General features: G+C 35.1%; 1 protein-coding gene across 1 annotated transcript; it reads left to right on the forward strand.

Annotated features, from left to right (window-relative positions):
- Window positions 1–493: 493 nt before the first annotated feature.
- Window positions 494–3,461, forward strand: LOC114715007 (PRKR-interacting protein 1-like). Its single transcript, XM_028899806.1, has 2 exons — window positions 494–949; window positions 2,859–3,461. The coding sequence occupies exons 1-2, from the start codon at window positions 707–709 to the stop codon at window positions 3,126–3,128; spliced, it is 513 nt and encodes a 170-aa protein (XP_028755639.1). The 5' UTR covers window positions 494–706; the 3' UTR covers window positions 3,129–3,461.
- The last annotated feature ends 9,664 nt before the right edge of the window (window positions 3,462–13,125 follow it).

A 13,125-nucleotide genomic window follows, 5' to 3' on the forward strand; every position in this document is an offset into this window, starting at 1 on the left:
ATTAATGATCAAAGGTAGTATATTTTAAAGCTATCAAATTATATACTTCTACTATTTATCTTTTTTAATAAATTTCTGTCTTTTTCAGTTATTTTACATTCGAACTTGCTTTTTAATTATATCATTTAGACAGGTTTTAAAACTTTTAGTATGTGAAGACAACTTTTTTAAAAAAGTTACTCTTCTGGTCTTAAACATAAGACTCGTTTTATTTCATCTAATCTTAAATATAAGATCTATTTTATTTTTTTAGTTCTAAATATAAGATTTATTTTGTAATATAATTTACATTACAAAATGTGTTTTATATTTAGGATTGGAAGAGTATCAAATAAAAGCCACTTTTTTTCACTGTTAATCTAAACGTGCCGGAACCAGATTGTCCAACGGGTCCGGGCCCACAGCAGTTGACACCCAAAATCTCAAACCCTCGGGATTTACTCCGCCTTCGCTCACCGTCTCGCTCTCACGTGCAAAGAAGTTTGTAGCCTATTCAAGCTTTTCATTTCCGAGGCTTTCGAGATTTTTGGTGTTCGTATTTCATTGGGGAAATTTTTGAACTATTTTGTTCTTTCTCATTACATCCCAATGCATTAAACTTGGTTACTTACCTTCCATTGAGTGAATGAAGTGTTTTGTTTAATCTTTGAGCGGAAATTTTGGGGATTTTCGTAAACTGACAACTTGGGTTTTGCAAGATCCGAATATGTCAACGGGCAAACCCAAAGACGGTGATCTTCAGGTGGTTTCAGTGACAGATAAGTCGAAACCGCAGCTTCCGCTGGCGACAGCAGCATCCAATGCACTTGTGGAATATACTCCGTTTGCGTTTAAGGAAGAAGAGGAGGACCTTGAGATTAAGCTCCGACGGATTATTGATAATGTACCCGTTCGTGTCAGCAACACGTCTGGTAGCTCTGCTGGTTCTGGCTCTGGCGACTTTCATCAGGTAAAGCTTTCAAACTAGTTCGGCCGTTCGAAGCAAAGCACAATTTGTTTCCTTCTATATTCCTTTCAGTACTCTTCTTTTGTACTCTTGTTGGTTCTAAGGAAGTTAGGTCTGATAATAAGAGTGCATACTACTTTTAGAATTTGCCTGGAGGAAGTCGAGTTAATTGTAGTGCTGATAGTCGGTACTCGGTTAATGTTATCCAGGCTAGAATATTTTGTGCTAAAACTTCAGGTTCAGCTTGCTGGCATGTAGAATTCATCCAATCCGTCAATGAACCAATTAATAAAAGCTGCAAAGGAGCATCATCACGTCATTTATCCTGTAACAGACCGATGCTGTCTTTTTATCTGCCATTTGACTCTTTGATGAGGACTGATATGCTGGTGATCGGGTTCATTTGTTGGTGTGGCACAAAATGCTGGTGTATGTTAAATTGTTTCCTGCTCATCTAGTAAATTGAAGAGTTTGACTCGTGATTAAGGATAAGGACAGAATACAACTGATGATGTACTGATGTTTAAGGAGTAATAATTGAAATGTAGCTTTTACTTCAGAATGTTATACAAGAATGATAGACAAAATCAGAAAAATGCGGAGTTCTATAGGCAGGTTGGAAGTGAGAACTGCTAGGCTAGTGGGGAACAACATTGATGAAAGTTTTGTTTTAGATGAGGGTTCTCTGTGTTAGCCAAGGCCTCTTGTAAATGGGTTCTTGATTTTTACCAGAAAGGGAGTGTAATTTTGGTTATGGAGCAAGGTCTCTTGGTTTAGATCTGTTTCCCAAAATTTTGAGCTGGGAAGTCAGGGTCTGATGCTAAACCTCTCACCAAAACAGCTAGATCATGAAAATCCTCCCCAGACATCTTTTGACTTGATTAATATTTGTGTAATAAATGCAGGCAGGCTGATCCCCACCAACATAATGTGGACGTGGACACATTGATATGTCAACTCGAAAACATGTAAAATATGACACGGAATGGTGCATATATCTCATCATATTTGCTACTCTATATTCAAATCCTACTTAGTATTTTCTGTTTAGTGATATACTTTTATTGAAAAACATGACCAACATTATCTAATCTTTTAAGTACCTGCACTATTCTCCCCCCAGAAAATCTACTGAAGAAACAGAGGCTTTTCTTCTTTTCATCACTCTGAATGTCCACATGTATACAATATGAAGTACGGTGCTTTCTAGATGCCACAAATAAAATCTTGGCTTCTAGACTTATATCGTATTCACCTCATTCTCCTTAAATCTCAAACGGTGATGCATAATAATGAATTAAAAAAAAAAACAAGCAGAATACATAAATAAATGAATGAATGAACAATGGCGGAATTAATGAGTGATAGACCTGAACTTGTTTATTTTCAACATCTACTTAAAAAAAAGATGTTAAATTATACTATTCTGATTATTATGTGCCACATATTCTGATTATTATGTACCACATAAATATAGGAAAGAGCTATATGATCAGCTGTGTCTGGTGCAGCTTTTTGAGCCTAACAGTTTTTTTGGGTCTTATGAGTCTATACATATGTCACAAAAAGATTTGTGACAAGGCTCAATGGTATTGCGCAATCCATGCAGCTGGCTCTATTTAGTGAGATAAAGTTTTGTTGTTGTTGTTATTGTACATGCCTATACATATGTCAAATACATGTTGGTTGGGCAGTTTGTTCCCATGACACTCTGCATTGCGTCTGTGGTCTATAAATCCGCAGTAAACACTCTATTGAATCAGGTGCATTGAACTGCTTCGTGTGGTACTTCTTGACAAATGCGTTTGTGAATAATTAATCGTGTATAAAACTTGTTGGGAAGGTCAGAAGGCAATGAATATGTTCTAATTTGTTCCCTTTTCATGTTTTACTCAAATTCCTCTTCCAACAGTATCGACAGATGAGACGGAAAGAGCAAGATAGACTTGCAAGGATGGAAGTTGATTACCAGAAAAGGAAAGAAGTGGCAGAGTTTAACCTGAGACGGGAGGAAAGATTAAAAGCTGCTGAGGAACGAACAGCAAAGAAGCGGTTGAAGCGTCAAAAGAAAAAACAAAGAAAGAAGGAGAAGAAGAGTAAATTGAATGCTGGAGAAGAGCAACAACATAGAGAAGAATCTTCAGATAATGGGGACTCTGACGATGAAGATGAGGCGTCATAATGAAACAAGCCTTGGCTTTCGCATGATGCTTCTACCTCTTTCATGGATGCACTGATTGAGTATCTATTTGAAAACATGTTTCATGCTGCCAAAAGGCCTAAATTTGGTTTTGGCGTTGGCAAACATGTCCTTAGGCGGAACATACACAATCATGCTACTTCACTGGGGTTTCCAGGTTGTGTATTTTGTTTTGGGAGGTGCTACATTTGTAAGGTTAATAGATGGCCATGAGACTCAGTTTTTCCCTCCTACATCTCCGATTTCTCCAGAACAATAACTACCTTCTATTGATTCACCCTAACTCTATAGATGTGAACGGAAAATTTCAAATCACTATGGTTGATCATTCAAGTCAGATCACTATAGCTTTTAACCATATTTTGCTTAACGAACAGAAAAGTAGAATAAACAGACTCTTATTTCATGTTAACACTACCCAATTCAAGCAGCAGATTTCTTTCCCAAGAATTTTACTGCTTGTGAAGGGGAGGCTTGTGCACTGAATGTAAATAAGCGAACTGGAATTGTGGAGGTTTTTTTTTTTTCTTGGTAAAAAAAAAAGAATTATGGAGGTATTTGTTCAAACAGGTATAAATAACTATTTGGTATACAAATGAAAAAGAACTTTTTCCCTAATATTTATGATGCAATTGGATTTGGAGCTCATCAACAAAATAAATTAAAAAAAAATTGATAGCTGTTTGTGAGTACAGTAATAACAAACCTTCTAGTTCTACTGTACTGCCCAAAACTCCTCATTAAAACAAAAAAAAAATGCCATTAAAAATATTAATCCTGGTACGGAATTTTACTTCCCAAAGTGGTGCCCATGAGAGAATTGTCTAAACATCACGTACTCGCCTGTGGAAAATTCCCCGCCTATTTCGTTCAGCAGCAATTGAGATGAGTAAATTTACATATTCAAAATTTAATAATACCTTTTAACAGTTTATTGTTTTCAAAAAAAGCTTGCCATCATAACATGAACGGTCAGATCATGCATAAATAAGGCCTCGTTCGGTTTACAGAATGGAACGAACGCTTTTCCCATTTAGGAGGGGAAAAAAAAAAGGAAATATCTTACTTGTCCCATAAATATTTTTAATTAAGTATAATGATTATAAAACTATAATAGATGTTTAGTGTTTTTTATTTTCGTGAGTTGGAAAGGGATAACCTTTCCTTCTTTGCAACTAAATGGAGCATAAGTGAGAAAGTAGCAGATTTTGTCAACCAAAGAGGAGAGCGGGATACAGATAAACTTGGCATTTGGTTTTCTTATGATAACATTGAGTGAATTAATTACCTGTGCACACCCACCTTGTGAGGAGCAAAAAGAGGATAAAATATTTTGAAACCTTCCACTGATGGTCTTTTTACTATGAAATCTTCCTATAGTCTTATTTTTTACAGGTACACATGGATGAGCAGACAATGTCTGGACGCTCATTTGGAGATGGCAAGGGTCAAAGAAGATAAAGAATTTCATGTCACAACAGAGTTAGACAACGAAGAGGTCTCCTAAAGCATGCTTTTTGTCCTTTTGGTTGCCATGAAATTGAGGACAATATGCATATGGTTCGAGATTGCACAAATGCTGTCCATCGATGGAAATCAATTCTCTCTCCTGAAAAGGGGCAAACTTTCTTCTTGCTACAAGAAGATAGCCGGATCAAATGGAACCTCTAACATAATGCACGAAAAGATTACACTAAGACACTCCAATGGAACACTCTCTTTGGATATATATGTTGGGACATATGGGTCTCAAGATGTGAAAAACTTTTTAATTGATCGCATACCAATAAGTGTTCAATATGAAGGTTCTGAAGTCCAAGAAGCATTCATCCAGCTAGAGGCTCAACAGGCCCCCTAAAGTATTCAAGGGATTTTTGTAACATCTAGGTTTTTAATCAAGGATTTAGCAGTAATTAAGTTTGATTATAAAATGACCTTGAGATATTAATGGTTGTTTGAGGTGGATAAGGAAAAAGGGGGTAAATAAGAGGTTGTGAGACTCTTTTATAGCTCTTTATATTTTTCATCGTAACAGAAGGAAAAGTTTGCTGTGGTATACGACATAGAAGGGGAAAGGAATATGCTTTCTGTGTTATTCATCGCGGCGACACTCACAATGAATATCACAGAGGGGATACCTGGCTGCTTCTATGAAGTTTGCTGTATTGAACAAGCTTGAAATTCAAATTATTAGCACTTTTATGTTTTTTGCCTTGGTGGAAGGTGAGGTTCACAATGATGAACTCCTGAAAATGCCAATAAAAACCAGCATCAAAAACACAAAACATAGAACGGGAAGGGAGGACAAGCAAAGGAGCTCTGTTAGAGTTTATAGTTTTTGACCTTGGGGAGTGTTTTTTGAGCTTCCAAATTTTCAAGTAAGTGATTCTAACTTGTTTTCTATCTTCTTCTCTTGGTTTTTCTTAGATTTGAAATTGGGATCTTTACGGTTCTTGAGGATTTTGAAATTTTTAAGTTTTTGACCAAACCTTTTAGGTTCCTTAAAGTTATTTGGGTTAGATAAGATGTTTAATTGGTCTAGTTGTCACATCCCAAATTTTGGACCTAGAAGTACTGGAACTAGCCTAAAATGGACAGGCTACTAAACCCTTTTTGGTAGAGGTCCCAGAGATTCCCTGGAAAGACAGAGGATTCCTAGGGACTAAATTGTAAATAGAAAGTTTGCTGGAACTAAGAAAAGAGAAAGTTAAAGACTCTAGTGAAGTCTCAAAGCCCAAGAATGAGAAATAGAGATAAATGTAAGCCAAAAGTTATGTTGGAGGCCTCATTGAGGTGAATTATGAGTTCAAGTCAAACTAGGGGCAAAATCATAATTTTGTAAAGTTTTGGGCTGGTAAGGGAAAAAATAAAGTTATGCCAAAAAATCCCAGAAAAATCTCAGAAAATGAGAAATAGTAGATTAAGGCCTGAATACCTTAGAAAAATTCTAAAAAAATAAGAATAAGGTTCAGAGATCCGTATGATACTAAAAATGACGAGAATGCCCCTGGAAGGAATTTGTAGAATTCCCAGGGTTTTGACTGATTTTGAATATTGTTGAAAATGAATTATTTAAAATATAAGGAGGCCTCAGATAATCAAAGAAAAATGAGAGAAAATATTTGATAAATTATCACAGGTTTTAAAAGTAATTCTGTCCTCAGAAGGTAAAGAGGTTGGCTTTAATAGAATTTAAAGCCTATTTACACATTATTTAGAGGTTGACTTTTAACTTAAGACAAATTAGGAAAATTCCTTGTGATGAATAAGGAGTATTGGTATCCAAAGATAGATTCTCAAACTCGTGAACACTAAAGAATTCGGTCAAGTCTACTCCAAAATAAATATTATTAAGGGAAAATTAATATGCAGGTCCTTGTAGTTTTGGCCTATTTTGAATCAGGTCCTCAAAGTTATTTTCTTTTTTTATCAAATCCTTAATGTTTTAATTGTTATAGTTATAGATCCTTCTGTTTAAACAAGGTTAGATTTAGGTTAACACCGTTAAAGATAGCCACCACCATTGATGCCTGAAAAAATCACCATAACAAGGAGACCAAAATCCCTACCCGAATCTTGTGCTTTCTACCCAAAATATGCATATCTTTGCTTCAACCCAAAAACAGAGTCATGGAAAATGAACGTCGCTCCATTTAGTTCGCCTAAAAATCAAGCTGTACATCTTGATGCTAGAGGATGATGGTTAGGGAGGAGTGGATCTAGCTATCAAGTAAGACTGTCTAATTGCTTGAACGGCTTACGATATAGCAATAATCTATAACAATCAAATGCTCCAGTGCCACATTGGTGGATCCCCTTCAAGTACAAGCTCACATCCACTAACACTACGGATCCATCTTCTGTGTAATCCTCGACTGGGATTGATCTGCTGCCATGGCAGACTTAATTCTTATCAGACCCAATGAATCCCCCAAAGCCGTACTCACACTCCGAGGAACACTCCTTAAAATTCCCACCATGTGCCAAGACTTCGAAGATGATCTCTGATTTCTCGCCGAGGAAGACCTCAAAGGATCCATGAGGTTTAGCTCAGCCAAGGACGCGCCATGGTGGGACTTGTGCCTCAAACTTGCCCCATACAAGCGACCTTACAAGAAAAAGGTTCTAGGATATCAATAGCAGCGGTCTTCTTTAACAGTGTTTAGCCCCATTTTAAACAGAAGGATGAACGGCTTTAACGGTTAAAACATTAAGGATTTCATAAAAAGAAAAATAATTTCAAGACCTGATTCAAAATGAGACAAAACTACAAGGAGCTGTGTGTTAGTTTTCCCTATTATTAATTATTTTATTTTAATAGAAGAACAAGGGAAGAGCATCACTCCCTCTTTGAGCATCTTATATAATGCCAGGTGGATTTATTTAAGGTTAGAAAATGGTGCCATAACATGTCCTAGTGGTCCCGGGAGAGTCAGAATCCCAAAAAGTACCCTATATGGTACAGAATGGTAAGATAGGTAGAGGAATGTCTAAGGTTTGTATTTTGTACGAATTTTATATTAATTTTCTCCCCATTTTAATGCCAAAATAATAAAAGAATATGGATGAGACAAGTGTATGGTTAGATGAAAGACAGAGTGTTTGGTTGGAGGAAAAATACTTATACGATTGGATGCAAGACATGTGCACGGTCGGATGTAAAACACACGTACGGTTGGATTAAAGGCCTATGGCTTGATGATGTAAGCATGATAAGGTAAGCATGATATCATGAGGACACTTGTTACCACAAGACAAAGAGGAAAAAGTGGATGGCCAGGATTTAATCTTGCAATTTTAAGATCAATGGCTAGGATTTGTTCTTAAACTCTATAAATACCCCTCTCCTCCTCCTCATTTCGCCCTAAGCTCATGGAACCATAGGGAAACTTTTACAAAATGAATCCTAGAGAGAGAAATAAGAAGGAGAGAGAAAGGTCAAGTGATCTCATGCAAGATCAAGCTCTAAAACGAGGTATGTTCATGGTTTTTGATGTAGTTTTCACTACCCTAATTGTTGCTGAGCTTGGTTATGGACTTTAATGATTTTTGGGAGCTTGAAATCCCTTGGGGGCGTGCTGCACGAAATTATTAAGAATAAGAAAAGATGAAATTGATGTTAGAATAATGTTTAAAGGCTCGAAAGGAACAAGAATCAAGTGGTTTTATATTGAAATTGGTTAAATTTTGTGACTATGTAACTTGAGTAATATTTCGGTCATGGTCAGTTCATGGGGAAGGAGTTTGATTTTGATTATTTTGAGCTTGAAAATATATTTTAAATGCAAAATTGTGTGGGAATAGCATATGGAATTAATTTTAGAAAGGATGGAAATCAAGCTCAAAAGTTAAAGCCAATATAGTTCAAAGAAAACAAAGTGTTGATGTTGCTGATTACTATGGCTCTAATGAATGAATGGAAATGATGTGTTGGTTCTTTTAGGGCCATGAGACATCAAGGAAAATGAATGCAAAAGGTTGAGCAAACAACCTTAATGGTTGGAAGCAAAAGGGAGCAAGAAGAAAGCTTAATGATACAAGGTAGTGAACTTATCTTTCTTGTATGCGTGATGTGCATGTTTGTGTATTGATGTGCATTATGTGATTGGATGATGTTATGGGATGGTGATGCTAGCACGATACTTTATTTTAATGATGTTTTCCATAGCCATGCATGTTAGTATGAACACTGAACATGAGAACATGTTATGAGTTAGATCAAGTAAGCATGTTATACACTTACATCCATCTTGCATGGATAAATGGTAATGTTTGCTACTGAAATTTTTCCAAATCTCACTCTCCCTTAACCAACCATAATAGATGACAATGATCAAGCAAAGGATGCATGAAGTGAAGCAAGGAACGAGAAAAAGAATTACGGAAATTCATTAGATTACATTGTATAATTTGTACACTAATGTATGATAAAAACATATCATTAATATTATGTGATGATAAATGATTATGATGGTATGTATGGTTGGATATGATTCTGTATGGGAATAGTTTATGGATTGAATGGAAAGGTATTATGCAAGGATAGAATTAATTATGACTTATTAATGCAAGTTAGGAGAATAAAGCATCCCTAAATGAGCCACGAGCAAGTAAAAGAGTGAAGGTGAGGCAAACGATTGATTCTGTTAGGATTAAGGTTTTGATGATAACAAAGTGAGTAATTTGTGTTTCAGTATGTTGATCGATCATCTGATCGATCAAGGTTTTATCAATAAGCTGATAGATAATATCTCTATTTAATTAAGTAAACTCAGCAGAAACTTTGATCGATGACGTGTTAGATAATGTGTTGATCGATCATTCTTAACTTAGTCGTATGTGAAAATCTGGAATAAATTATCGATCACTTGATCGATAATCAGGATGATCAAATATCGGGATACAAATTTGATAGGTATTTATCGATCACATGATCAATAAACCAATTATCGATGAGAAGACAGATAAATGGTAATGCGCTTTACTCATTCTATGTTTTGCTTTTATCGCCATTTATTGATCACATTATCGATCAGCCATTTATCAATAATATGATTGAACATTGCCTCATAACCTTGCGTGCAGGTATTTATTTCAATGGCTTATCAATCACCTGATCGATCAGAAAATTATCGATCACATGATCGATAATTAGCATATCTTTGTTAGATCATGGCTCTTCGATCATCGGATCGATAATCAGATTATCAATAATATTATCGATAAACACACTTCATATTTACCTTGTTTTCACATAACATGATCGATAAATCAGCTCTTTGGTTTTACGAGGATAAATCTCTTTATCGATAACATTATCGATCAACCTTTTATCGATCACCTATTCGATAAACTTACATAACCTGTGTTTTCATCAAATATACTTTTGCTTATTATTTATCGATAAGGTTATCCATCATTTTGTTTATCAATAAAGTGTTCAAAAATTAATGATTCAAAATTTATTTCTATAACACTTTGTTTATCGATAACTTGATCGATTAACAATTGTTCGATCACTTGTTCTATCATGAGGTGATTTTAGTTTAAACTTTAACTAGTCTTGATGTTTCTCAAAACTTATTATCTATTTCATTCGAGCCTTTCTCAGCCTTCATAAATATCTTATTTCACTATTTAAAGAGTTTCAAAATCAAAAGCAACCTTGATCTTCCTTTTCTATGCATTACAGTATGATAACACTATTTCCTTTTATTGATCACCTGATCGATAAACCATTAATCCATCACTTGATTGATAATCTTAGTTATCTGTTTCAAAAGCTTTCACTCAGAATAATCGATCAAGTTATAATCGAACATCACTTCGATCAAGCACGTTCAGTTATTACCTAGCGCATCTAACAACTAATTGATTCTAACCATAAACTATGAATATTCATTTTATCATTTGTTTGGTTCTACTTTTGATCTTATTCTACAGAGAAAAACTTATTGAATTAATGTATTTTTACAGATTACTAAGAAAATCCCAACGTCTCTCCAATGGTTGTCCAAGTAGTCTGTAATCTACCTTGTCAAAAGCATTAATGGCGGAAACCGTTGCAACTAGAAAAACACGCAACCGGACTCTCAATGGCTAGAAGCTCTTTCATCTAACGGTTATTAAACGACCTCAACTATAAAAGGCGCGAATAAGCATTAAATGAACAGATTGAATAGGCGAGCTACCCTCTGTTAATTTTTACTGTTGCATTAAATACTTTGTTCTTCCATAACACCGAGAGTCAGTGATTATCATTTATTCACTCTGTAAGAGAGTTTACTTACTATTCATTAATCACGTTTGTGTGATACTCAAGGGTGTGGACTCTTGAGTGGGTCTGTAACCTTACGGGAAGTAAGGGAGAGTGATTAAGAGTTTCAATTACTATAATGAGGCACCAAGAGCCCGATCAATCTTGGAACATAGTGAAATACTCAGAGGTGTTCTGATGACTGGACGTAGGTCAAGTGGTTGAGACCGAATCAGTATAAATCTTATGTCTTCCTCTCTACGGTGAAATCATTCTAAACTCACACTCTCTATTTCTAATAGTTCTTAGTTTTAATTTCGTAAATTTTTATAACTCACCCAATTCACCCCCCTCTTGGGTGAGACTGCCATTAACAGATTCTACCTGTAAAATTTGGTATGGTTAAATCACACATCCTGAGCTTTAAAACAAGTGGTAGATCACTTAAAATGTATGTGTGTACTAATAGTTATGTTTGATCAAAATTAGGGTAAAGAAACTAAAACGTACAGTTTTAACTAAATGAATAGTAAACATCAATGAATAAACTGTACAAATTGGCATAGGTTAAATCTAGTTTTATATTTTTTCCCTGTAGAGAACTGAAAAAGCTTCAAATAGAATTTTGAACCACCTCAATACGATTTTTTCTATAATTATTTATGGTTTTTCAAAATTGGACCAAAAATCTGAAATTTAACCAGTGAACAGTAACCCAAGAACCAATTGTAAAATCTACGGGCTTATTTCATGAATCGCTTGAACTGTAATGCTTCCAAACACATGCTCTGAGGGGTTAAAGGAAGGAAGTGTCATTTTGGTATCAAAGCAAAGGTTCTAGTAAGTATTTAAACAGAACAGAGGCTCTAGTAAAGGTTTTGACAAAGGTATATAAATGGAGCACTAGTTCAAGAAAAGTGTGGTATGAGTGAAATCTCTATCTAGGAAAGTGATGGGTTTCCAGGATTGGTCCAACTAAGGTTATGGGATTGAGGTGATTTCTCCAGAGGAAAGGGACACAGAAGAGAAGTAAGGAATGACTGTCACACCTTACTATCAGATCTACTTATGATTTAATTAAAATCATTTTAGACCACATTGGATGGTCTTGGACAAAAAATTCATGAAAAACGCTGATTTTCAGATTTTTACTGTTCATTAGGTAAAAATCCAGTTTTCTGGCCTAACTTCAAAAATTCATAACTTAATTTAGAAAAATCAAAATGGAGTGGTTCAAAATTCTATAAAAATATCTTTGAATGCTTTTTCAAGGAAAAATAATCTTATGAACCAATTCCATTGGAAAAAGTATCAGGTTTTTGTGAAATTCACCTCTGTCCATTTGGCAAAAATCCTTTTTCTAGATTCTGAACCTTAACTTTGAAAAATCATTAAAAATCGTGTAGTTGGCCATTTTAACGTGCTACCTATCAATTTGAAGCTTACGACATCAACTCTAAGCATACTAAATTTCGTGCAAAAATTTGTTTGGTAACTTAATAAAACATGGCTCTAAACTGACATCCTGCTTAGGAATTACAGTACCAACCATTGATATTTATACATAACCAAAAGTCTACGAATTTCTATGGTGTGACACCATACTTTAGCCTCCAATCTGCAGCTTACTCTTGCGAGTTTCAGGCCCTAAAATGTTAGATTGTATTTGGGGGATGAGATTTTAAGAAATCCCAGTAGCAAGATCAATCAACCAAAATATTAATATGCATCAATTACAAGCATTCCAACCTTTTGTTATTAATAGGGAACTACTTTACCTCATACATATAGCACTCTAACATGCAATAGCCAAGGCACATAAAGCAAGGAGTATAGCTACACAATCATCATCATCATCATCATCATCATCATTTAGTTCAACCACATAATAGCACATGAAATTGCATAGCAATCAATGCAACACTCAACATTAAGGTTAATTAAATCTTACTACCTTAATCTAATGCTCTTTGATTTTCTTGTTTTTCTTTCTTGGTTAATTAAATCTTACTACCTTAATCTAATGCTCTTTGATTTTCTTATTCTTCTTTCTTGCTTCCACAAATGCCAAACCCTAACATGGCAATTCACAAAAAAGGCAGCAAGAATCATCAACCATTCCACATAAGAATCAATAACATAACTCAGGTAACTCCTAAACCCCATAAAGCTTCCATCTTTGTTCTTGAATTTTTAGAGTTGGTTTTCATGAACCCTAAAAAT

Source organism: Neltuma alba, unplaced genomic scaffold (genome assembly GCF_004799145.2).
Source record: "Neltuma alba isolate B1F8T4 unplaced genomic scaffold, ASM479914v2 tig00011565_pilon, whole genome shotgun sequence".
NCBI lineage: Eukaryota > Viridiplantae > Streptophyta > Magnoliopsida > Fabales > Fabaceae > Neltuma > Neltuma alba.